The 22,400-nt window shown below is 39.8% G+C and overlaps 1 protein-coding gene across 2 annotated transcripts in view; it reads right to left on the reverse strand.

The window, feature by feature from the left end:
• Nucleotides 1–2,684: 2,684 nt before the first annotated feature.
• RAD50 (RAD50 double strand break repair protein) overlaps nucleotides 2,685–22,400 on the reverse strand; it is a 45,466-nt gene continuing 25,750 nt past the window's right edge. For both annotated transcript variants that reach the window (XM_045027651.1, XM_045027652.1), the window contains exons 17-26: nucleotides 21,986–22,179; nucleotides 21,470–21,580; nucleotides 20,816–20,908; nucleotides 20,625–20,738; nucleotides 17,800–17,927; nucleotides 16,172–16,396; nucleotides 9,776–9,861; nucleotides 9,113–9,255; nucleotides 4,005–4,138; nucleotides 2,685–3,181 (exon numbers count right to left, since the gene is read on the reverse strand). In XM_045027651.1, coding sequence (XP_044883586.1) covers nucleotides 2,995–3,181; nucleotides 4,005–4,138; nucleotides 9,113–9,255; nucleotides 9,776–9,861; nucleotides 16,172–16,396; nucleotides 17,800–17,927; nucleotides 20,625–20,738; nucleotides 20,816–20,908; nucleotides 21,470–21,580; nucleotides 21,986–22,179 — 1,415 coding nt within the window. In that variant the 3' untranslated portion in view covers nucleotides 2,685–2,994. The remainder of the gene's footprint in view (nucleotides 3,182–4,004; nucleotides 4,139–9,112; nucleotides 9,256–9,775; nucleotides 9,862–16,171; nucleotides 16,397–17,799; nucleotides 17,928–20,624; nucleotides 20,739–20,815; nucleotides 20,909–21,469; nucleotides 21,581–21,985; nucleotides 22,180–22,400) is intronic.

Raw genomic sequence — 22,400 nt, forward strand, 5'->3', positions numbered from 1 at the left:
TTAGGATCTGCAGTTTCAAACAATGACACTGGACTGGCTCCAAATTCGTGATGAATGAGGAGAGAAGCTGTATAGTAACACTGGAGTGGGCTTCTGCAGTCCAAGGCCAGAACCTTGGCATCTGTTTGGTGAATTGGAGTGGGAGGCAGAAGAGTGGCAGATGTAGGTGGATGAGGCCACCACACTGCCAATTACCCAATCCAGGAGGAAAGGAAGAAAACAAATTAATTGCTTGCTAATTCCTAAAAACTAAATGTTGCCATAGGAAATGGTTGGGAGTAAAGCAAACTGCCACTAACTGCTGCCCTAGAGGCAGAAGTTCTGGAGGGAAGCTGGAGAAATGGACGTGCACATCACCGGCTATGCTGCAACACTGAATCATCTCCAGAAATGCAGAGAGAAGGGGAACAGTACATACATCACAGAACTGTGGAAGATGTCGGGTTGTAGAAATGAACTGCACCTAGTGGCCTAAGACAAACACTGTTCTTATTGGATAAGAAAGTCCTGAGCTTGGGGAAATCTGACAAGTAGCTCCAACATAAAAGTACCCTGCGGATGGCTAGTTGTTCTGGTTTTAACAGCACCCACTCGCCTTTTCTGGAGACATAGGGCGTGAGTATTGTGAGGTTGAGGGTGGGGCGGTAGCAGAGCTTGAGCATGATGCACTGCTGCTGCTGATCTCTACATATTCCAAGTTATGCCAGGGGCCCTGACAACAGGCACTGACTTTTAGTTTTCCCTGCGGCATGGCCGAACAGCTGTGTCAGGTGGGTGCTGAGCACCCACTATTTTTTTTCTATGGGTTCTTGAGCCCTGAAGCACCCAGAGAGTCGGCGCTGATGGCCCAGACTCTCTGCTCCCTGCCCCACCCTGCCAAGGACATTTTCCTTGTATTTGTATGTTTGGAGAGTTGTTTTTGTTGGGTTTTCTGCCTTTTTTCCCCCCCAAACACCTTTAGATTTGTGGGTGACAATACTGCTTTTTCATGATGAGAAGCTCTCTTTAGCGATTCAAAGGCATTCCCCCACTCTTCTAAGAAAGAGTGGGTTCTTCTTCTCTGTCCATAAGGGACTTGGAGAGGAGATGCAAGCAACTCTTGGATAGGACTTAAGTCAAACCATTTCAGGAGGTTGTAGAACAAGGTGGTTAGGGATTGCATGCTTCCTTCAGAGAGGTTAATGTTTACTTGAGAACCTGAGTGAATATTAGAGACCTTGTTACCACTGGAAATGGGGAAAAGGCTTGGGGAAGAAGGTACTTTTTTTTTCTCTGCAGCTCGATCGGTGGAAATGAATAGGGTGGCCATGCTAACACCCATTTATCCAATAGGACAATGGATCAAGGTTGGTTGAAATGGGAAAGGCAGCTCCCAAAGGTAGTGGCAGGCTTTGGGTTGGCTCCAGTGTGGCTCTCAACCCTCCCGTCACACTTGCTGCCTTTGTGATGGCATCAGGTGAACGATGGAGGACAGATGTCTCCTGGAAAACTAAGATACCTTCTGAGGCAAAAAAGTTTTCAGCCTTGTGAGTAAAATGGCAGGTTGTCAGCCTTGTGAGCAAAATGGCATCCACTGCCAAGGTTGATACCTTTCTGGTTTCTGGTAGGGAGATGGTATGTAAATCCCTAACAGCAGTAACATACTCCTTGAGACCTTCAGAGAATGGAGAGCACCATCAGTTCTTTGGCTAAAGAGCTACAACCTCTCAAAGGGCAGGTGACTTGTACCGCCTCTTTGGGTAACCCAGATGCTAACAACTAAGAGGTCCATCTCATCATGATGGCCACAGCCATCAACTCTGTGACTGTGCTGGATATGTCCATGGCTGCCCGCGGTGACATTCTAGCAACCATTTGGCACTCTAATGATTTCTTGCAACTCCTCCCTGTTGTTCTCCTGTCAGAGATCTCTAACAGGAAGGGAGTGACCCTCTCCCAGGTGAGAAATGTTATATTTTGCTAACAGGGCTTGATAGTTCTATACCTGGAACTGGAGTGCTGACTGATGCTTGCTCTTTTGGCTCCACCTTGTTGACAGTTCCTTTGGGTCTAAAATGGACATCTGCTCAAGCATGCCCACATTGGTTCCTTGAGCACGTGTAACTTGAGTTGAATGTCCCTGACATGCAGATTCTGGAGAAAAACACACCTGCACACCAAACACCTGTCCAGAATGTGGCTCTCTCCAGGCAGAAGAGTCACAGGTTGTATCAATCACTGAGGGGAATGAGTCCATCACAGGATGGGCAGGATTTGAACTCTGATGGTTTAGAGTCAACCATGTTGGCATACAGAATCTTGCCCTGCTGTTCAAGTGTGTGTGTGAATCTTGTTCAAGGGTGTGTGTGTGTGTGTGTCTCTCTCTCCTCCCCTCCCCTTCGGGGGAGAAATGGGGGACATCCAATCAAAGAAAACATAGAAGAAGGGTGAAGATAAAATTTCTTCTTCAATTTAACTGAAAAAAGACAAGCTTGAAGCTCTGAAAAGTAGAAGATCGGAGACTTGTTGGTCTTGCTACCATAGGCAGTTAGAAGGAACTGAGGGATGGTGGGACACTCTGCCCCTTATGTGGCACAGGGCACATATACATCCCTAACAGACGCTGCTATTTAAAAGAATCTGACCTTGCATGCATGAGACACATGTGCACCTTCAGTGGAATCCATGCTGACACATACTCGAAGAACATGCCTTTATTTATATTTTTAAAGCACCAGGTACATTTATAGTGCTATCTAAGCATTTTGTAATAATTCAAAATCATCCATATTTTTGTATTTATATTTAAAACAAGCACAGAAATGCGTATCTTTTAGATTTTTTTGAAGATGCAGAGTTTAACAATACAATAGTTTGATACTACTTAACTAGAATTTAAACATTAAACTATATTATTTTTCAGTGTCAGAAAATATAGTTCCTTTTTTCATATCCAATATCTTAATTTTTGCTGTGTTACTGAGTCATCCTACAATACAAAATTATTTGAAAGTTCTAATGAGCATAGGATCCTAAGGAACTGACACTGCACTTCACAATCTCAGAACATTGGTCAATATTCTTCTTTATCCTGTAGAATTTCTCCACATATTCAGAACGGCCCAAAAGCTCCACAAAATCTTCATCATGTGTTATGACAAGAAGCTGAAAGTTGCGCTGTTGTGAGCGGCTTTTTATTATCCTATGAAAGAGTTGAAGTTTAGGACACTTTTATGGAAGTTGCGTGCTAACTTTACATAACTTGCAAATACACAAAATAAAAAACTCTAAAATAACATTAATGCAATATTCTAATCAATACTGTATTCAATAAAAAAGGTATCTTCCTAATTATTATCTCTTCATTTTTAATTTAATTTTTGATATATAAGAAAATGTGATTAACTACTTGGGCAAAAACAGGAATGTATTGGAAACAAATGCAGGCTCTCCTTCTGTCAGCTAATGAATCTGCCCATTAGTAAAATGCTTCAAAGTTCATACTCTTAGGCTCTGAGTATCAAAGATGTAGTGAACTCTTAGCAAGGATAAAATAATAAAGAGCTGTGACCCATATTAACTGCATGATTGAAAAGCTCTTCACTGTTCCTGTGGTAGCCCTAATGTGGATGCACCAAGACAAGGAGCATAAACTGTCAAACAATCTAACAGCTAATGTTCATGTTACTTCTTGGCTATGTGTAAAATGAAAGAAAACTGATACAGTGCTTCTCTTCTCTTCCCTTCCCAACAAAGCAGCAGGAATCTAAAGCTCTTCCTGCCCAAAATATGGTAAGAGACGTACAGAATTAGCAAGCCATTGGGCAAAATTAATTCTAACCAGTGGCAAAACTACTGCAAATGCTGGACCTGATTCTGTTCTCACTTAAAACTGTATATGTCAATGAAGACACAGTAGTGTACAACCAAATCTATTTATAACAAAGAATCCACCTTTCTCAAGTCTATTAAAACTCAGAAGACATCCATCCCAAAGACTCCCAATGAAAGCCAAAGTCACTTACTCCACCAGAGCATGTGCAAGAGACTCAATGTTCTCTCGATCAAGATTGGTGGTAGGCTCATCCAGTGCAAGAATGCCACAGTTGAGACAGAACGTTTCTGCCAGAGCAAGACGAATAATGAGGGAAGCAAGCACCTGAAAGAAAATAAAAACTCACTCTTCAGTATGTGAATAGAAAGCACCAATGTACATAACTGTTCAATTTATAACACCAAGGACTTGGCTACACTTGCAAGTTAGAGCACATTAAGTCATCCCTGGCCGCCCTAACTGAGGTGTCCACACTGGCAAGGTACAAAGAACGCCTGGACTCTGTGGCTGGAGCACCCCTGATAATCCACCTCCACGATAAGCATAATGCTTGCTGCGCCCTGGCTGGAGCACCGCGGCGCCAGTGTGGACACCCTGGTCTATTAATGCATTCTGATTGGCCTCCAGAAGCGTCCCACAATGCCTGTTCTAGCCACTCTGGTCATCACTTTGAACTCTACTGCCCTGCCGTCAGACCCGCCCTTTAAATTATCTGGGAATTTTGAAATTCCCTTTCCTGTTTGCTAAGCAAGGTGTGGAGTGCTCTCAATGCATCTTTCCAGGTGACCATGCCTCCACGCACCAGGCGATCCCCAATGGTGAGGTGCTGGACCTTATCAGTGTTTGAGGGGAGGAAGCTGTCCAGTTCCAGCTGTGCTACAGCCGTAGGAATTACGATACCTTCAGGCAGATATCAAGGGACATGATGGAAAGGGGCCATGACCAGGACGCACAGCAGTGCACGGTTAAAGTGAAGGAGCTGCGGAATGCCCACCACAAAGCAAGGGGGGCAAACTGCAGCTCCGATGCTGCCCCCACGACCTGCCGTTTCTACAAAGAGCTGGATGCGATACTTGGGGGCGACCCCACCTCCACTCCATAGACCACCATGGACACTTCAGAGACCGTAGCAGCACAGAGTTCAACAAGGCAGGAGGAGGAAAGCGGGAGCGAGGGTGCTGAGAAGGAGGGGGACAGCCTGGCATCCCTAGATGCATGCAGCCAGGAGCTCTTTTCAAGCCAGGAGGAAGGTAGCCAGTCGCAATGGATGGTGCTTGGGGAAGAACAGCAGAGGAGGTGCCCGGTAGGTGGCTTTTATTTTGGGAAGGTAGTTGTTCGGTGCGGGCTCTTGGGGCTAGGAGGGTTGCAGGGTTAGGGCTGCATGCATGCCTAGATGTGCATTAGGGCATTGATGTGCTCTCTCACATTGCAGTAATCGGCCTCAGTCATCTCTTCAAAGGTCTCATGCAGAAACTGGGCAATCTGCTTGCGCAGGTTCCTTGGCAGAGCTACTGTGCTCCTTGTCCCAGTAAGGCTAACATGTCCTGCCACTGTGCCCTGATGGGCGGGGGGACCATTGCTGCACACAGGCAAGCTGTATAAGGGCCAACGCGGAAGCCGCATTGTAGTAGAAGACCCTCCCTTGCTTCCCAGGTCACCCTCAGCAGCAAGATATCTTGCAGGACGAACTCATCCTGTGGAAAATGTGTGGACAGTGTTCATTATAGGGGCCCCCTGCAGCTGTTGGCTTTCCCCAAGGCACAGAACCCCAGAGGACAGTACATGAAACAATCAGTCCTCCTTACCCCTCTGCTTACTCACCATTTTGGGGCTCCTGTGGGTTATGTGCGCTTGCTTTGGGACGGGCAATTTCTGCTACTGTGTACACTGTACTTGTCTTTAAGTACAGCCTAATCATTGCTCTGTCTGGTGTGAACAATGCTGCCTCTGTTAAGTGTTGCATTTTGGCTTTACAGATGCAACTTTGAGATCCCAGCCATCCTTGTTATCAATGGCCGAAAGACTTCAAAGAAACTTTGAGATTTTGAAGCTGAAAGACTTCAAATCGTCCACGAACAAGCAAAGAGGACCTGCTGCATGACTTCATGCAGCAATCCGTTAATGAAAATCAAAAAGTGCAGGAGTGGCAGGAGACTGAAAGGAGGCTTCGTCAGCAGAATGCAGATCGCCGGCACCAAACCACGGAGCGGCTGCTAAGCATCATGGAGTGCCAAGCGGAATCGATACAGGCGCTCGTAGCAATGCAGACAGGGTACATCCATGCCTGCCGCCCCCTACAGCCCTTGTCCCAAAACTCTTTCCCTTGTGCTCCCATGTCACAGCCAACTAGGGTGACCTGATTTTATAGGGACAGTCCCAATTTTTGGGTTTTTTTCTTATATAGGCTCCTATTACCCCCATCCTCATCCCAATTTTTCACACTTGCTGTCTGGTCACCCTACCACCAACCCACTTTCCCCAACATCTGGGTTCTTATCACCACCAGCTGCCTCCAACACCTGTAGCTTCAGCACCCAGCCCTGCAAACTACGACCCTTACCCAGTGCACTCAACCCCCATCACCATGCATTTTAGCCAGCCTGAAGTGCAGCACTCATTGCACGGCACTCCAGACAGGAAGGCTGAGTATGATAATAGGACATATGCAAATCTGTGATTGTCTCATTCCCCAACCTGCCACCTTCCCTCCTCCTACACGGTAAAGGGCATGACACACCTGTCTGTTTCCCAAGCAGTCGTGTTTCTTTTCAATAAATGAATTTTTTGGCTCTGAAAACATTCTTTACTGCATTAAGTAAAAGATACTGTAGCCCAGGAAAGCAACAGACACTGCAAATCAATGCATCATACGTAGCAAACACAGATGTCTACTAGCATTGGCTTTCAGCATCAAATTACTCCCTCAAGGCATCCCTAATCCTTACAGTCCCACGCTGGGTGCCTGTAATAGCCCTGATTCTCTGTCTGTTCAAATTTTGGCCTCCAGGTGTTGAAGCTCCGAGGTCCATGCCTGAGTGAAGCTTTCACCCTTCCCTTCACAAATGTTATAGAGGGTACAGCACGCGGCTATAACCGTGGGGATGTTGTCATCGGCCAGGTCCAGCTTCACATACAGACAGTGCCAGTGGCCCTTTAAACAGCCAAAAGCACACACAACAGTCATTCTGCACCGACTCAGCCTGTTGTTGAACCGCTCCTTGCTGCTGTTAAGGCTCCTTGTGTAGGGTTTCATGAGCCACGGCATTAGAGGGTAAGCAGGTCTCCAAGGATCACAATGGGCATTTCAACTTCCCCTACAGTGATCTCCTGGTCTGGGAAGAAAGTCCTGGCTTGCAGCTTCCTGAACAGGCCCGGGTTGTTAAAGATGCATGCGTCATGCACCTTTCCGGACCAGCCTGCATTAATGTCCCTGAAACACTCATGGTGATCCACAAGCCCTGCAAACTTGCATCAACGCAATTCCAATGGTCGACTTTCCCACTCCAAACTCTTTAGTGACTGATCAGTAGCTGTCTGGAATTGCCAGCTTCCAGATTGCAATAGCCACCCGCTTCTCCACTGGCAGGGCAGCTCTCAATCTTGCGTCCTTGTGCCTCAGGGTGGGGGCAAGCTCATCACACAATCCCATGAAAGTGGCTTTGCTCATCCGAAAGTTCTGCAGCCACTGCTCGTCATCCCAGACTTGCATGATGATGTGATCCCACCACTCAGTGTTTGTTTCCCGAGCCCAAAAGCGGCGTCCCACTGTGGTGAGCATGTCCGTGAATGCCACAAGCAAGCTCGTGTCATATGTGTTACATAAGTCGACATCATCATCTGACTCATCACTGTCACTTTATAGCTTAAGGAATAACTCGACTGCAATTTGTGACATGCTGGCAAGACCCATCAGCATATTCCTCACAAGTTCAGGATCCATTCCCGCAGACCAAAAAGGGAAGACAAAACGCTCAATACAAGAAATGTTGAAAGATGGCACCAAATGTGGATGCGAAGTGATGCATCATGGAGCACTGGGGCAGGACTCAGAATGCCTGGCCTCTGTCCCCTTCCCTAGAATCGGAAGAGGTGCTCTGTGGGATAGCTGCCCATAATGCACCGCTCCCAATGCCACTGCAAGTGCCGCAAATGTGGCCACGCCACTGCGCTTGCAGTTGACAGTGTGAACACATGGCAGCGCTTTCCCTGCTGTGGTCTCCGAGGGCTGGTTTAACTCACAGTGCTCTACATCTGCAAGTGTAGCCATGCCCCAAGAAAAAGAAGCAGCAGGCTTTAGAGTTAAAAGACAACATGCCAGATGTTTGTAAATGTCTATTAACAGATCCATTCACTGTTAACAGACAGAACTAAATGAAAAAAATCTAATTTAAATTAAACAATTAATTCAAAAAAATCTATGCTAAAAGAATGTTGTGAAGGTTGGAAAGTGGAATACTAAAAACTTAGGAAATAACAGAATTAAGTGCGTCTCAGGAACCTTAATTCTGCATCTGTGTAAGAATGCATTACAACAGAGTCTTTATTTAGGTGATCACATTTATTTTGATCCATTCTCACACCTTTTGACACTGGATGGTTGAGATCTATGTGCAAATCTTAGTGGACCCGGCCCCTTTTTGGGTTACTGAACCACTAATTATTTTTCTAAAGTTGAGACACTTGAATTGCCACTACTCAGGCTAATACTATGTTACTAAGCCTGACTGATTAGGTTCTCATGTGACCTTATGACCAAGTAAAAATTATAAACACATCATGGGAACTGTAACAGGGGTATACTCTACTAAAGGATACTTTTCAGTGACCATATATGCAGGTATATTTCCTGATGAACTAGTTCTCAGAAAATGGCTAAGAAGAAATCTCTCATTCACTCTCATTTACAAAGGACCATCCTAGGCTACTGCAACAGTATTTTTGTTTTATCTTTTACACTGCTGTCTGGCAAAAGTCTTAGATTTTCCTCAAAAGATACTGTGTGCAATTTTTATTTAAAAAAAGGATAGAATTGCTTTCAGCAAGAGATTAATTTGAGAGCATTTCCCACACCAGGGTGATAACACTGTATGCATCTATTCATAGAATATCCTTTCAATGCATCAGTGCCATGGAGCAGCTAGACATATTTTGCATCACTCAAATTAATTTTGGGGCCGTTTTTCCTTTCCTTATCTTCACTTCTAAAGATCCAGAGTATGCCTATTCTCCCAATCCTCCAAACCTCTCACAGACTTCTTGTTCCTTGAATGTGTATTTAAATAAAATGCTGTAACATACCTTTTGCCCAGCACTGCATCTCCCTCGCATGTCCAGAGCAGTATCCCCTTTTATCATTACTACCCTATAATTGTAGCTCCTCCTTTTATCAGATGCTGAAACATTTTCATCTGCATCAGAACGAATTTCTATATAGTCAATATCTAACATGGGAAGAAAATGCAATTTCATTATAAAAACATGTTTTAAAACAATGGATTGAGACAGTGAGGTCATAAAATGTGCAATAGTTAAACAGAGCTGGGAAAGGAGAGACAGTGTTACTGTAGGCAATATAATTATACAAACAATATTCAGAACACTCGTGCCAACAGATTAATTTTTGACATTGGTAGGTTAATTTATCCAAATAGGGAAAACTAAAGAAGCGTGCTTAATTGGCACAAGTTTTTTCTTTGGAAGGATGTCTGAACTTTGGAAAACATGGGAAGAGAATGAATTATTTCTGGTTAAACCAAATCCTGGTTAACCACATAATTCTTTATTATTACTACAATCTGCTCACATTTTAAAGGGGGACAGATGCAGATTTTGAAGAATGGCACTTTCTCTAATTTGAGATCTTAGCTTTTTATATTTTGAGTACACGGTTTTTATTATAGACCATTCTATACTAGACAGCACCTGGAGACTGATAAACTGAAACTACAAAAAATAATGTACCTTGCCCTCTGTAGGTGCTTCGCCAAAGATCACGAATGATTTTGTTGATTTCTTCCATTTTCATGCTGTGAAATGTCATTATTGCTCTAAGAAAGGGGGGGGGGAACAGTCCATTTAGTTTGGGTGTAACTGTGTACTGCAGCTGATTGCAAGCTCCTTGGAGCAAGCACCACTTTTTCTTCTTTGTCTTCTAAGCAAACAGTTGGTACGCAAATTATCTTTAAAATAGTAATGTATAGTGGGTGAGTGTAGTAGAAATATCTATACAACAAATACATTACAAACAAGTAGATATTCCCTCTCTTACGCACCCTTTTTATTTTTTTAATGTTAACATATTTTCATCTTGAGAGTTGTTGGAGCAATAGAAACAAAATTCTTTGTCTGCTCTTGTTAGGGCTTGTCTACATGGCACTTTACTGCATGGCAATCCAGGATGTAAATCTATAGCACACCAGCTTGCCACGCAGCAGTACACTAAGCCACCACATTCCAGGACTTTTACTGCGCTGTGGCTATGTTTGCATGAGATGGTACCACACAGCAAACTAGTAATACTGTAGCTTCACACCCTCACTTAAAGCACAGTAATTTCCTATGTAGACAAACTCTTAGATGTGCAATCATTCACTGAAGAACAGGGTTACAAACTTGTAATGTAATCAGAATTCACAGGTAAAATCTGCATTTCAAATATCCTGGACTTTGAAAATCTCAATCAATATTTCTAAATACACCTCTACCTCGATAAAACACTGTCCTTGGGAGCCAAAACATCTTACTGAATTATAGGTGAAACCACGTTATATCAAACTTCATTTGATCCGCTGGAGCGTGCAGCCTTGCCCCCCCCGGAGCGCCTCTTTACCGCGTTATATCCAAATTTGTGTGGCGTTATAATGGGGTAAAGGTGTATTGAAGCACACAGGTAATTCTTATGCATTGATTTGCAAACGTAGGCAATACTTAGGCACAACAGGAAGGGACAGGGATATCATCAAGGATGGTGGCCTTAGAAACTTCCAGAAAAAGACTTCTTAGCCATGTCTTGCTTCGCAGGCACACATATGCATGTGACAGAGTGTGCAGATACATGTTGTCATACCTCCTGCCTCATTCTATCCATTTATTCCAGGTACTGAAATTTGCCAGAGTCCTACTTTTGATGCACTCAGAGAAATTTTATATATTTTGACAGCTTGCCTATATACAAAAACAAAGCAGACTAGCAGAGTGAGGAATGACACCATGTGCAAACAGAATGGTATTTTAAGTCACATTTAGGGATCTGTCAGTCTTGCAAGTGAACCTTGTAATAATTTTGTCTTCCTTCACTAAAAATGTCCATCTTTATCAAATTTAAAAGCACAAATATGCCTTCATTTTTAAAAACACAAATAAAATAGAATCCGTTTAGAAGTGAGTAAGATCTGGCAAGAGACTAATGAACATCATGTAACTTACCACAATCAAAGAACATTTGAAGCTTGGGCTACATTCGGTGTGCACTGTAGAGTTTAAAATTATGGCTCAGTCACTAGGCAAACTTGTAGGTACTGACTACAGTGCAATGAGCAAACAACCCTATACCAGTACATGATGGTTGGTTCACCATCCCTGCCTCTTAGCCCAGCCGAAGTGTATATTAAAAACTATAAAACCATGCAAATTAAAATAAATATGAAAACATGGTTGCTATAGAAACAAAAAATGTTAACTCAGTCATCTCCTTTTATTCTGACAAATTCTCATTCTTTTGGACAAGACTGGAAAATCACTAATGTTAGGGGGGGCTAGAAAAATATTTAAAACTGGATAGATACTTGTTTGCTTTGGTTTCTATCTCATAAGGATGGAGAAGCAAACCTTGGCAGCACATGCTTTTTTCTAAAAAAGAGGTTCAATTTAGATATATATTTCATACATTCATAAATGTTAAGGCCGTGAAAGACCATTATGATAATCTAGTCTGATGTTACTAGTAAGGCTATGAAATGCCCAGACGTTTAAACAGCAGGAAATGGAAGAGGTAATATCTGAACTCCTCATCTTTTGGCTCCCAGAGCACTGAACCTTCCCCTAAACTAAACAGTGTATTTAATGTACAATCTCTTATAAATGCTAATAATTTTCCTCAAAGAGAAAAGTTGTAGTCCAATACTTCCCTCTGTCAACTTTTGAGCAAACAGTCTTTTGTATCAAGCATTTCTTAATTCACACTATTATTTATTTTTTCTTATCTTTGTGTTGTCTTATAGTATATTTTAAAACCTGAAGTAATTTAAGAGATTTTGCAAGTATCTATCTATCTTGGTGTTTTATATTGTTGCCCATCAGCATAGTATCTGAGTACCTACAAAGTAAAAACAAATGGCAAAAGCAAAGTTTCTAGTAGATTTAATGTAATCTCTGGCATGGTTCCCTTTTCAAGGTAAAACCTCTGCTTGGAGTAGGTGGGTGGGTTTTTTCCTTTGGTTTTTTAGACATTGTTGGTAGGAGTTTATTGGGGGGGGGGAAGGGAATGTCAGATTAGTGAGCATCATTCTTATGGTGGGAAGGCTTTTGTATTAATAGTAAAAAAAGGATAAAAAATAAACGTAGGTCTCTGGTTGACATGTATATGGAAAGGTGTGCTCTTTTTCTCCCTTTTAACTAGAAAAAGGAACGTTTTTGCCCCTTTAATTTTTTGAAGGGGTTAGGCTTGAAAAGTCAACTCAGGCACTCACTCTGCAGTCAAGAAGTCAAGTCAATAATATGCTGGGCTTTGAAGGTAGCAAGTACTGAGGGGAGATGGAATAGTATCTTCTTGATTACAAAGTGTAGGGGACTCTTCCCTCCCTTCTGACTCTACCAAGAATACTGTTTCAATAATTTGGAAATAAATTCCACCCACCTTGTCCTACAGTAGTAAAACTGACATAAGGACTTTATTAATCCTATATTTTATTTTAATCATCCATCTAATAATATCAAACGTAGGTTTTTTATGTTCAATCATCTCTCTTTTTGACACTGAACCAAGACCTGCAAGAAGTAAGCACTGAAGGAAAGATGCATTTTTTGAGTTGACCTTTAAACAGAAAGCAGTGCTCAACCTGGTGTTTTGCTATAATATCAGATAAGAACATGGAAATAGAAGTAGATTGCTGGCTCACGTCATTTACATGAAAGTTTCTTTTTTCCTTTTTTAAACTGGGGCAATAAAATGCACTATTTAAAAAAATAAATTTTTCCCACCTGTCCATCAAGAGGAACATTCTTTCTCTACCTCTTGCTGGGATATACAAAATTCCCAATGCCATTAAAAGGAATTGCTAAGCATGAATGAAGGGAAAAAAACTTAAAAACATTCTCAAGGACTTAGGAATTTGTTACTCATAAATATTTATTACCAATCTTTAAATTTCAAAACAATAAAACTATATAAAGAAGAATTAATCTCACAGCGAAACCTTGACAGCACAAAAGTGCATACAAAACGCTGGTTTTCCCAGCCTACATGTAGAGATTTCAAACTCTGACCATTAGAGGCAACATTTCTTCTCACTGATTATTGTAGATTACCAATAAGTGATGCTTATCTGTTTTTTCTTGAAATTACATGACTGGATTTCCTGTATTGCCTTAAACAGACACACAATAGAATCTACACTATGCAAGTGAGTTCTGAACTCTAAAAGGGAAAACTGCAGGGGAATTCCTGGAAAGCACATCCATTTAGGTTGAAAGGTTAAAATTTAGTGTGCAAGGTTGCACACTACATTTCAACACTCACTATTTAATGAATTTTGGAGAAGCTTACAGTGGAATATTAACAAATCTTTAATTGAAATTAATTTTTTAGTAATAAAATTACTTCTATTATACTAATTTAGTATTCTGAAAAAATCTACATGTAAAGAAAGTACACTTTCACTGAAAATCAACCTTTGAACACTGCAGAAAAACACAAGGTAAAATGTACTGAATGCGACTGTAATAAATTTAAATTTTAATCCTTGTTCATCACAATCTCTAAGCATCTCTGGTTAAGTCATTATCAATGGACGACTAATGTTTATATGCCTGCAGTGCATCAATAAAAGACTATTATGATTGTGATAATTTACTATAATATGTTAAGTAGCATGCCATCAGACCCAAACTGTGCTCTCTCTCTCTAAATCTTTGCAAAATACGAAAGACACTAAAGAACATTTGTTGTAGTTTAAATTCCATCGTAAAATAAACATGTAGAATACCTTTACTGAAGAAAAACTAGTTTATTGCTTTTAAAAAAAATTATGGAGGAAAAACTGTCCCCAACAGCTTACTTTATCTTTATCATTCATTTAACACAGACCCTGGGCATGAAGCCATCAGCCCTTAGGAAACTCCAACTACTACAGAATGCTTCATCACATCTCTTCAGAAGTATGGGCTACCACAAGCATGTGTAACCTGTTCTCCACTCTCTATGCTGGTTTCCCATAGAATATCAATACGAAGTTCTTCAATCCTTATCTGCAAGATGCTCAATAGCCTAGGCCAGCTGAGCATATAGAAAAGATTAACTAAGGCTTTGGAATGAAGACTGTGGTCAACAGTTCTGCTTCTTGGGGACAATGGAGCATTCTGCCAGAAGGGAAAGATCTTCTGTGCAAGAGAAAAGTCTTTCTTGAGGAGGTCAGTCTGAGACTAGAATGAGCTCCCACAGGAAGTAAGGACCATCACAAACCCCATCACATTCTACTCTGAGGAACACTTGTTCAATCTTTTCTTCTCTAACAGAAAACATTAAAAAAACCTCAAACCCCTGCAAGTCAATACACTACACTGCACACACATTTCTCCACTTGAGTTAGAGTGTTAGAGTACGAGAGTTAGAGAGAGCAAACCACTTGTGACAAATGCTAATCATATTGCTTAGTGCTAAGATACTATGGTAATGAGGGTAGTACAGGAACTTATACAGAAGAGAAAAATGAGTTTGGTATCCAAATACCTAAATAGATTCCACCGCGCTCATCACTGTTATTTTGGACTTTTTGTCTTTTGGGGCTATATGAGAGAAAAACTGCAGAAATAAATTCCTGATTATCCGTAAGACAGAGTTATAACCTTATGTATCTTTACTGAGCCAAGAGTTCCCCCCCCCCGCCAAAAAAAAACTGGGCGGCATGTCAATGATCAGAGGGAGTGATAAGAAAATGAAAACGGTGTGTGACTCCCCTTACACAGTTTCCTAAAAATTCCTTTATGTGGGAAAGGATCCATAGGAGAACAGGACAATCTGCATGGAGACCCTGTGTTTCCACACCATCTTTGGATCCTCCTCTGGCTTCCAAACAACTCTGCTGCTAGGGAATTGTGCTGCCTGGGTTTCCTCTGCCAGTAGCTGCCCTGGAGAACCCCATGAAAGAGGGTTTCATAGCATGGAGAGGATTCTACACAAAAGGCCAACAGAATGATCCTGTGTTATCATTTAAGTTCATTCACTGGACAGTTTTGCTGAGTATAACTATATGAATCTTCTCTCATACCTCCCAACTTGTACATCTAGACCCAAAGAGTTTCTCCAAAGAACTGGGAATGAAATGGGTTTGAGAGGGTTAGGAAGACAATTTTGTTACTGATTTATGATTTAACTGGTTCAGTTGTATTGCATACATGGAAATGGAGTGGATGACATGATGACAGATATACCTTAACTTCTGGGGACATTTTTATGGTTCCAATCTTGTGCAATGTGCTGAATTATTTTCTTCATTAATAAAATTTGTTTTAAGAAAATGCAGCCATCTTCATCCTATCTTCTAGATATAAAGGTGGTCTGGTTGCAAGTTTTCAGGATAAATATTATAGAACCATTTTAAAAAAAATACCCCACATTTCTATAGGAACTTTAAACTTAAATAACTGATTTTATATCAGGGAAAGAATCATGTTATTTTTCAAGAATTTTTAAGAATTAATTTACTCACTATTTTGAATTTATCCTAGAAAGCTTGAAATTGAAAGCTGTTTCCATACCAAAACTCCTCCCTTTCCAGTAGTGTTCACCCAATGGTTTGTAATGTTGTTCCTAAGTGTTGGGCTATTATATGAATAATTTATTTTTATAACACCGACGAATTTGCTTTGATCAAAACCTAACCAATTTTGACCCAATCAACCTTGGGCTTGACAATATCTTTTTAAAATTATATCTTGGGAGAAAAGAATATTGATCAGACTTTTTTTCCCAATAGCTACACATGATAAGTCAGCTTTAGTGGCATAGTTTTCACTGCAAAAGATAATATTGCATTTCAAAAATTATTTTAGCTTTAGGCTCAATAAGAGAGGTGTGCGATGTTGCTAAATGTAAAACAGTCTCTAAACATTTAGGGAGCTTCGTCATATTAAAATACTCACTTATCAAGTGCCTTGTAGTACATGTCTAGGTCCCTGTTTACCAGCTCTGTTGTTCGCATAACAATCATCATTTCTCTGTACTTTTCCTCAGCATCTTTGAACTGAGATTCTCGAAGCTCTTTCTTAAACCGAATGATCTCTTCCTCAAATCCACGCTGCCGACCTAATGCCAAACTGTGATTTCTTTTCAAATCCTCTATTTTCTCCTCCAGACGTTGTCTTTCACTGTCAAGTAAGAGAAGAATCAAAGTATATAAACTGTTCTGCATTTAAGGCTTCATACACAAAGAAGTCTTTAAAAAACAGCCCTACTTCCCTATTTGTGCCAGAAAGTAACACTTTGTATACAAACTTAAGTACTAGAAATTAATCCACCAGGCCTAAAGTATGTTTATTGGTCTGAAAGTTGGAGGCGTACTATGGAAGTATATTTACTATTGGCAAAAAGTGAGAAAACATTTTTCATAAAATTTGTTTACAGAATAAACTTAAAGCCATTATCTAGTTAAGAGAAAACAAATTACCGATGTTGGAGGCTGGAATGCTAGAAATATATAAAATAACTAGTCTGATATTAGGGGCCTAATTATTCATGCTGCTGCTCAGCAACAAGATTATTATTTTGATAATTTGATAGGTGCCAATACTGTATTTGGCACTGTACAAACAAATATAAAAAATAGCTACTGCCCCAAAGAATTTACAATCCAAAGGATTAATACCAAAATTGCTGAAATAAATGGAAGATCTGCCATGGGCTTTAATACAAACGGGATTGAGCACGAAAAAAAGACATGAAGACAAGATATTCTTGTTTGGAGAAGAGAATTAATTCCCCACACATTGTTTGGAATTATGAGGGAAAAATCACTGAAACCATTCAATGTGCAGCAACAAGAAAGAGGGCAAAGACACTCTCCCAGCTACATTTTTTAAAATTCAACAATCATACATGACGTTTTAAATTTCATATTACAAAACTATCAGAAAAGATACACTGCTCATAAAATATTAAGCTGCATTAGATGTGGTATATAAAAGAAAATAAAAGTGATAATATTGTTATTTTATAATTCTATCTGAAATGCTACTTGCAGGATTGGTTGCCACAGTAGTCTCAAAGTATATACGATTACACTGGGGTTTGATCCTGCGAACACACGTGTGAGTGACTACTCGCATGAGGAGTCCCACCAACATCAAATGGACTCATGCACATACGTAACTTCACTCATGTAAGAAGTGTTTGTAGGATTGGACCTTTGGAGATTTTGTAAAGCAGCAGCCCTCAAAGCCATGGTTTCTGGAATATTTGCTGATCAAAACAACAAAAATTTGCTGGCCTTCCTCTTAATTCCCACTACTAAATGACACACAAAAAGACAGGAAAATATTTAAGGTTCTTTTAATTAGCGTCACCTTTTAATTTAAGCAATTATCTTATGCTATAGTTGACACAGGGATTTAACACAAGCATGAACTTGGAGGAGAAGTGGTCTGTGTGAGTGGAAGGAAAGGTGGTCCATGAAACAATTCTCTGTTAAGATGTGGTCAACTTCTTGAAAACTCCTGTTTAACATTTAAGAAGTTATTTGTAAAAAAAAAAAAAAAAGATAAGGTAACCCTACTTTTTCAGTTGTGGAACTTTCATTTCCCCCATCTCCTTCAAATGTTGTTTTCGTTCTTCTTCAACTTCTTTTAGATCTTCATTTCTTTTTCTTAATGTAAGGTTATCCTCTAGCCATCTTTCCTGGATCTAAAGTCAAATAAAGTCAAGCAGTTTAATAGATTAATGCACTTTTTGAATTCCATATGTTTTTACAAAATTACATAACTTTCCACATCTAAATGAAAGCTTTTGATTATTTTAATCAATGGCTCTGGAAAGATAAGTCATTGGAGATGAAATTTTCCATGAACCATGTATGCCTCAAAATGCCTTTAGGCATTACAATGAATATTATTATTAATAAAATATCAGACATGCCAGTTTTCATAGAAAAGGGACCTCAGGAGGTCTAGTCCAACCCCCTGCTCAAAGCAGGACCAATCCCCAGACAGATTTTTGCCCCAGATCCCTAAATGTCCCCCTTAAGGATTGAACTCACAATCCCGAATTTAGCAGGCCGATGCTCGAACCACTGAGCTATCCAGTTGGATTTTTGCTTGTAAATAAATAAAATGTAGGTGTCACAATAACACTTTATTCTGATTAAACAAACAGTATAGTGAAAAAAATGGGATAAATCCAGTCTAATGCCTGAGAATATAAGTAGTAGTTGTTAAATACACTACCAAAGAATTTCAAGTATTGAAAAAGCACAAGTACAAGCTAATAAACATGTTCAAGAGTGACTACTTGCTTCTGATGCCTTGATTTCTGGTTTCAGAGTGGTAGCCGTGTTAGTCTGTATCAGCAAAAAGAATGAGTCGTTGTGGCACCTTAGAGACTAACAAATTTATTTGAGCATGAGCTTTCGTGGGCTAAAACCCACTTCATTGGATGCATGCAGTGGAAAATACAGTAGGAAGATATATATACACAGAGAACATGAAAAAATGGGTGTTGCTATACCAACTATAATGAGAGTAATCAATTAAAGTGGCTATTAGCAAGAGAAAAAAAACTTTTGTAGTGATAATCAGGATGGCCCATTTCCAACTGTTGACAAGAAGGTGTGAGTAACAGTAGGGGGAAAATCGTCATGGGGAAATAGTTTTTACTTTGTGTAATGACCCATCCACTCCGAGTCTTTATTCAAGCCTAATTTAACGCTGTCCAGTTTGCAAATTAATTCCAATTCTGCAGTTTCTCATTGGAGTCTGTTTTTGAAGTTCTTTTGTTGGAGTATTGCGACTTTGAGGTCTGTAATTGAGTGGCCAGGGAGGTTGAAGTGTTCTCCGACTGGTTTTTGAATGTTATAATTCTTAACGTCTGATTTGTGTCCATCTATTCTTTTGCATAGAGACTGTCCAGTCTGGCCAATGTACATGGCAGAGGGGCATTGCTGGCAGATGATGGCATATATCACATTGGTAGATGTATAGGTGAACGAGCCTCTGATACTGTGGCTGATGTGATTAGGTCCTATGATGGTGTCCCCTGAATAGATATGTGAACAGAGTTGGCAACAGGCTTTGTTGCAAGGATAGGTTCCTGGGTTAGTGTTTTTTGATGTGTGGTGTGTGGTTACTGGTGAGTACCCCTCTACCTCGATATAACACTGTCCTCGGGAGCCAAAAAATCTTACCGCGTTATAGGAGAAAATGCGTTATATCGAACTTGCTTTGATCCACTGGAAAGCGCAGCCCCGCCCCCCCCCAAGCCGCTGCTTTACCGCGTTATAACACAAATTTGTGTTATATCGGGTTGCGTTATATTGGGGTAGAGGTGTATTTGCTTTAGGTTGGAGGCTGTCTGTAAGAGAGGACTGGCCTCCCAAGATCTGTGAGAGTGAGGGATCGGACTTCAGGATATGTTGTAGATCCTTGATAATGCGCTGGAGAGGTTTCAGTTGGGGGCTGAAGGTGACGGCTAGTGGCGTTCTGTTACTTTCTTTGTTGGGCCTGTTCTGTAGTAGGTGACTTCTGGGTACTCTTCTGGATCTGTCAATCTGTTTCGTCAAGTCACCTACTACAGGACAGGACACCATCAGAGGATCTAATCACATCAGCTACAGAATTGGAATTAATTTGCAAACTGGACACCATTAAATTAGGCTTGAATAAAGACTCGGAGTGGATGGGTCATTACACAAAGTAAAAACTATTTCCCCATGTTAATTTTTTCCCCTACTGTTACTCATACCTTCTTATCAACTGTTGGAAAGGGCCATCCTCATTATCGCTACAAACGTTTTTTTTTCTCCTGCTGATAATAGCTCACCTTAATCGATTGCCTCTTGTTATAGTTGGTATAGCAACACCCATTCTTCCAAGTTCTCTGTGTATATATATCTTCCTACTGTATTTTCCACTGCATGCATCCGATGAAGTGAAAGCTTACGCTCAAATAAATTTGTTAGTCTCTAAGGTGCCACAAGTACTCCTCGTTCTTTTTGCTTGATTTCTGGTATCCTTAAAGGGCCCTCCTACTCAGAAGGCTCTACACACAAAATTACTAGTCACTTCTGAAAATTTAGGCTGTTAATTATACTATATACTTATCTCTTTTGGACTACCATGTAAACTGAACATTATAGACCCAACTTTTCAAGAATGCATCTACTTTAGAATGTGTAAACCTTGCACTTTTGGGGGCTGATACATGGTAATTATTCTCACTAAGGTCCTGATCAGGCAAATTGATCTACATGGAAAGACCCTTGTGCCAGCGTGGGTCACTCCTGAGTCACCGCAGTTTTGCCTGGGTGCTAGGGACCACTTGCCTGGACCCTCCTACAGGATCATTCAGTATATATTCTATCATAAATCAAGACAAGGAGGAACCTACCTTCTGAGTATCAATGTCTTGTCTAATTGTTCCCATTTCTTTACTTATTTTTTCTTTCTGTTTCTCACAATCAGCTAGTTGAGTTTTTACTTCATCAAGTTCAGACTCTTTTTGCTATACAGAAAGGAAATTTTGTTAGTTTAACAAAAAATAAAGTTTAAGTATTTTTATTCTCTTCATTATAAAATTACCTTTTTATAGTCTTCTTTTCCTCCCTGAATATATTTTTCAATTTCTTTCACATAGTCAAGGATATTTTTAACTTTCTCTTTGATCTCATTTATCTGTGGGGAAAAATATCTAATGTAATATAGGTTTATGTCTAAGAAATATATATACTTCACAGAACTGCATAAACTTTAAGTACAGAATATTTTCAAAGTGCAGATCATTATCATAGCTAAAGCTTACATAACTGTGAAACCATTTAGTTTTTAAAAGCCAGGTATAATCCAGTTTATCTCACATTACCATACTTTTCAAAACACATTTAAATGTTATATTTTCTAGCAGATAGATGCGTAATTATTTTTACTGACTGTTGTTACACGGAGCTTTTTTCCTCTAACAAGGCTATTTATATTACTACATTTTATTGATTTTTAATTAATTGTTATCAGAATTGTAAAGTACCAATGTAAATTCTAAACAATCTCACACATCTAATAGTTTGCTTCACATTAATCTTCTACTATGTAAATCTACCACAATTCTAAACAAGGCAAACTTCCTTATGACAAAGCCCCTGCACCTTTGTCTAAAAAAGTGTCATTTTAATTGACTGAATTTCTACTATCCCAACCTAAGCAAAATACATTTTACTAACATGTGATAAGTAGTCTAACCTTCTCTTGTGTTACTTTGTTACTTGTGTTCTTTTTGTTGATTAGATCTACTTTCTCCCGCTGAAGTTTTTCTAAAGTTGCTTCCAAAGGAAATAGCTGATCCTTCGCCTCCTGGGGGGGAAAAAAAGCCAAGATGCTTAATTTCCATTAGAAATCCATCCTTATCTTCTCAGTGCCTTAGAGATTGTTTCCTGTTATTGCTTGTAAAATTGTGAAAAAAAAACACATGAATGCATGTGAACACACCTGGTTTTTCTGTGATCTGGAATGTTTTTTAAGGAAATATGTTTATTTTTTCAGTGTTAATGAAATTGTGAATATGCAGATGCATAGTGCAATAGGTCCCCAAATTTATATGGTGGCAAAATAAACAGGAGGAATTAAAAAAATAATCTTAATTTCCATGATAACTGATAATGTTAAAATAGGACAAAGTTAATCCTAGTGTACTCCACTTAAATTCAATATTTAATAGTATTTCCACAAAAATAAGAAACTACTATTAGATTTTCTTACTTTGATCTCTCTGTATAAAGACTGAACCCCAGTGGACAATTCCACAGTCTGATCCTCCAGTTGTTGTCGACGCTGCATATTACTGGAAATTTGTAGCTTCTCTGCTTTAAGTTCATTCACTGTACTCTTTAGCTGCTGGATCTGAGTCTGCTGGTCCTGTTTAAGTTTTTGATTTAACTCAATTTTACCAGTAACTGCAGAAAAATAAATACCCCCCCCCACATTATATTAACCAAAACCTTTCACTCTGCACTAACTGAAATCTTACTCTTAGTATCATATGATGGATCATAACACAGAAAACATTCCAATGAAAAATGAGAAGCAGTATGCCTGAAATAAGATTTCATTAAAATATATTAAATTATCAGCTATTGCTTTAAAAATTAAAAATATAAATAAGCATATACTTTAA

The sequence above is a fragment of the Mauremys mutica genome, chromosome 8, assembly GCF_020497125.1.
Source record: "Mauremys mutica isolate MM-2020 ecotype Southern chromosome 8, ASM2049712v1, whole genome shotgun sequence".
Classification (NCBI taxonomy): Eukaryota; Metazoa; Chordata; order Testudines; family Geoemydidae; genus Mauremys; species Mauremys mutica.